The following is a 4,068-nucleotide window of genomic DNA, read 5'->3' on the forward strand; positions in this document are numbered from 1 at the left end:
ACTGTTCACGTAAAGTGTTATTGTGAGCAGTAGCAGAATGTAATGGCTTCAAGAACTGCTACGCTCACCTGAGGGAATGGGCACTGCTCCCAGTAACAGGAAGGTTAAGAATTCACTGGGGACACAGCAGGCAGGCTGACGAATATGTTTACGCCTGCATCAGCAATTGCACCTACGGTGACGAGCAAAGCTTTTTTTTTGGTCGTGGGGATCTCAGTCTGACCTTGCGGTCCAAGTCTGTTAACAATCGACAGCAAATGCTGCGAGCTGCCGACTGGGAGGGATTGGACTTCCTGAAAACGAGAAGTTTGAAAGCTGCTCAATGATCCGTTAGTACATACTCTTCCACCTGAGAGCTGCCGCTGACTCCGCCTCGGATTGCAGCCCCTTTAGGACAGCTCATTGGTGCTCTGGGTCACATTGTGTGAAGCCGGTCCAATTGGAAAGCTGCTCATTCTGCAACAAGTGCACCAGAGACCGTCGAGAGGTGCAGTTATTGAGCATCGCAGCCTGTTGGAAACTTGTTCTTGCAACGGTTTAAATGGCGAACGCTGGTCTTGAAATCCTGGGGCTCGCCTTGGGAGTGTTAGGATGGCTAGGGGCCATCATAACCTGTGCCTTGCCCATGTGGAGAGTGACCGCTTTCATTGGGAACAACATCGTGGTGGCGCAGATCATTTGGGAAGGGCTTTGGATGAACTGTATTGTTCAGAGCACCGGGCAGATGCAGTGTAAGGTGTACGACTCGCTGCTGGCCCTCTCGCAAGACCTACAGGCTTCCAGAGCTCTGACCGTCATTGCCATTGTGGTGGGAGTCCTGGGCATTCTGATCTCCATCGTGGGAGCCAAGTGCACCAACTGCGTGGAAGACGAGGCGACGAAAGCCAAGATTATGATCGTGGCTGGAATTATCTTCATCCTCTCTGGGCTGATGATCCTGATCCCAGTGTCCTGGTCTGCAAACACCATCATCAAGGATTTCTACAACCCACTGGTGACGGACGCCCAGAGGAGGGAGCTGGGAGCCTCCTTGTACATCGGTTGGGGGACCTCGGGTCTGCTGATCCTCGGAGGGGCTCTGCTCTGCTGCTCCTGCCCTCCCAAGGATGAGAAGTACGTGCCTTCTAGAATGGCTTACTCTGCCGCCAGGTCCACAGGTCCCACTGGGTATGACAGGAAGGACTATGTGTGAGAGGGCATCAGGTAGCCCAGCTCGCCCTCCCCAGGGACTCAAGCGGCTTTCCTGAACCCCTAAGGAGTTATCGCTTTGGGGTGAATCTTGTCTCAGATTTTATTGTCTATTTTTTAAGGAGAAAAAAAGTTCAGATATTGCTATCTTTCCATTTCATTTACTGTTAAACCCAAGCAATGTTATCGTGGATGTGTGCGTGTGTCTTTGTATATATCGGTCTGGTCCATTTCACCAGTTGGTAGAACAACTTTGATTGTGATTCGTGTATTTGTGTCTTGGTTCTCCTGGGGTCCGTGGGGGGTGGTGGGGGTGGGGGGGAGGTTTCACTCTCTCTCTCTCTCTCTCTCTCTGGGACTTGGCGCCGCCCCTGCTCTCCTGAATCCGGGACCATGTCATGAGCCCGTCTCAGTGTCTCTGTGATTGACACTGGGTGGCACCAATTGAAAAGTAACATTACTGGAAACACGCAGCATGGATAGGTCAACATGAAGAAAGAGCCAGAGTATGGGGAAGGTTGCCACTGAAACGCTCTGCTGTGCATTACCAGAACGTGTAGTTTTTCTTTATCAATGAGTAACAGGCGGAAAGGATGGGGGAGGGTTGCCCTAAGGGGCCAAAGCGAGGCAGGAGTCATCCAGTACAAATATATTGACGCTTGCAAAATGGATGTTAATCAATAAACCTTAGAGAAACATATTCTTTTAATGACGAGATCATGTGAAACTTGGTGAGCTGAGATTAGTTGAGGTGGGACAAAGAACTTGGGTTTATAAACGCTGCAGACGCACCAAGTGATTGAAATGTTTTGAGTTGCCTCAGACTGGGACCTGGCTCCAGAGAATCCAATTAACATTCTATTGCCTGATACTATATCATATACACGGGTAAGCATGTTTGAACACTTTAGCAGGATGCACCTTAAGAAATAGTTAGGTCTGGAGGTACCAATAACGTCCAACCACCCAGCCAGCTACTCCACCCAGTCAGCACTTCTCCCTGTCTCATTATCTACATTCCAGGCAAATGAGTCCAGATTTAGAAACTGAAAGTCTGCTCCTATTTGTTTACTCAGGATTGAAGGAAGACCGTGAGCTGTCATTCCCCAACAACTCCCATTCCCTCCAGTTTTGTCATCTTCCTTTGTCTCTTTCTCTTTCCTCCTCCCTCCACTTCTTAACGATCTATTGTCTTGCCTTTTGTCTTTCCCAGCTTGACTTTCCTCTCTGTTCCCCTTTGTATTTATCATTCAGTTGCTTTCTCTTTTTCCTTATTTCAGCTGTTCATGCAGTCTCTTTGTCTTGCCTTATCAATGATCTCTCTTTCTCTTTGCCTCTCATTTGTTTTGCAATTACATAGAATTTTACCGCACAGCCAGGCCATTCGGCAGCACTGTGCCAGTGCTTGTGTTCCAGGGTGAACCTTTACCACCCTTGGTTTGTCCAATCCTATCACCATATTATGTATATTTTTCTCCCTCATAAACTCCTTTTGTTGTTTTCTGCTATTTCCCCCTCTCTTCCCATATTTATTTTGCCTTGCCCTCTTTCAACAGGAGAATTTGGAGGTGAAGCTACTGATTTGCCACTACTGTTTTCATTTTTGTCAGTATTTGTTGTGAGTACAAGGCTCTAACAAAGTAAGTTTGTTGAGGTGCTGTAATGCATTCTGTAGGTAGCACAAACAGATGCTACAGTGCAATGGTGGTGCAAGTATGGGTATTGATTCCAATGGCCAATCAAATAATCTCTAAATTAATTTTTCCTCCAACCGTGTAGTGTTGCATAAAGGAACACACAGCATTGCCCTGTGGTTTGAAGGGCAGTGCTTGTCACTGGCCACTCGGGTGTCTTTCCTATCTTCCTGGTGGTGGAAATAAATAAAAAAAAGTTTCTCACCCTTACCCTCTGACACTGGATAGTGTAGGTGACCTTTCTACAAGGATTCTCACAGGTTCTCAGTTGGGATCTGTGATTCAGGAGGTATGATTATCCTCCAATCATGCTTGGTTGAATGACAAGTGTTTCCTTCATCAGGACCAACATTCTTATCTTGAAAAGCCATTACCAAAGAGTTGACATTTTGTAGGTGAATAGACCCCAAAATTGAATCAGAGAATCCCTACATTGTGTAAGCAGGCCATTTGGCCCATCAGCTCCACACAAACCTTCCGAAGAGTATCCCACCCAGACGCACTCCATCCCTGTAACCCTGCGTTTGCCATGGCTAATCCGCCTAGCCTGCACATCCCTGGACACTATGGGCAATTTAGCACAGCCAATCCACCTAATTTGCACATCTTTGGACTGTGGGAAGAAACTGGAACACCCAGAGGAAACCCACACAGACACGGCAGAACATCCAAACTCCACACAGACAGTCACCCGAGGCTGGAATTAAACATGGGTCCCTGGCCCTGTGAGGCACCAATGCTATTGTGCCATCACACCGCCCTAATTGATTACTTGGACACACCTCAGATTCACTCACCTCTACCAGCTAGAATGCTATATGGAAACAGCACCATCCCTCTTGGTATAAAGAGATGACACAAATAAAGAAGTAATATAACAGTGCCCATTATGACCTAATGTTTGGTCCTAGTTAACTCTGAGGTTTCAGGCATCTCTCAAAGGTACCTAGTCAGAAGGTTATAATTTTAACTTAGTTTCATGAAGTTGAGTGCATTTTTCCAAAAAATATACTTTTATTAAGAAAAGTACACTCTAAAATATTTTGAATCTAATCTCATCGTGTAATCAAATCCCATGTTTCTTCATTCAGTGTTTTTCATTTTGAAGTGCTTCTATAAAATGGAAATGTCAAGAGTTTTTAAAATATTCATTCCATGTCAAGCATATAACCCAAGGGCAAAGCAC

General features: G+C 46.3%; 1 protein-coding gene across 1 annotated transcript; it reads left to right on the top strand.

Moving 5' to 3' along the window:
• Window positions 1-420: 420 nt before the first annotated feature.
• On the top strand, window positions 421-2,982 carry LOC140491387 (claudin-4-like). The gene has a single exon (XM_072589496.1). It carries the CDS (start codon window positions 542-544, stop codon window positions 1,190-1,192), a length of 651 nt encoding a protein of 216 aa, XP_072445597.1. The 5' UTR covers window positions 421-541; the 3' UTR covers window positions 1,193-2,982.
• The last annotated feature ends 1,086 nt before the right edge of the window (window positions 2,983-4,068 follow it).

This window comes from Chiloscyllium punctatum, chromosome 19 (assembly GCF_047496795.1).
Source record: "Chiloscyllium punctatum isolate Juve2018m chromosome 19, sChiPun1.3, whole genome shotgun sequence".
NCBI lineage: Eukaryota > Metazoa > Chordata > Chondrichthyes > Orectolobiformes > Hemiscylliidae > Chiloscyllium > Chiloscyllium punctatum.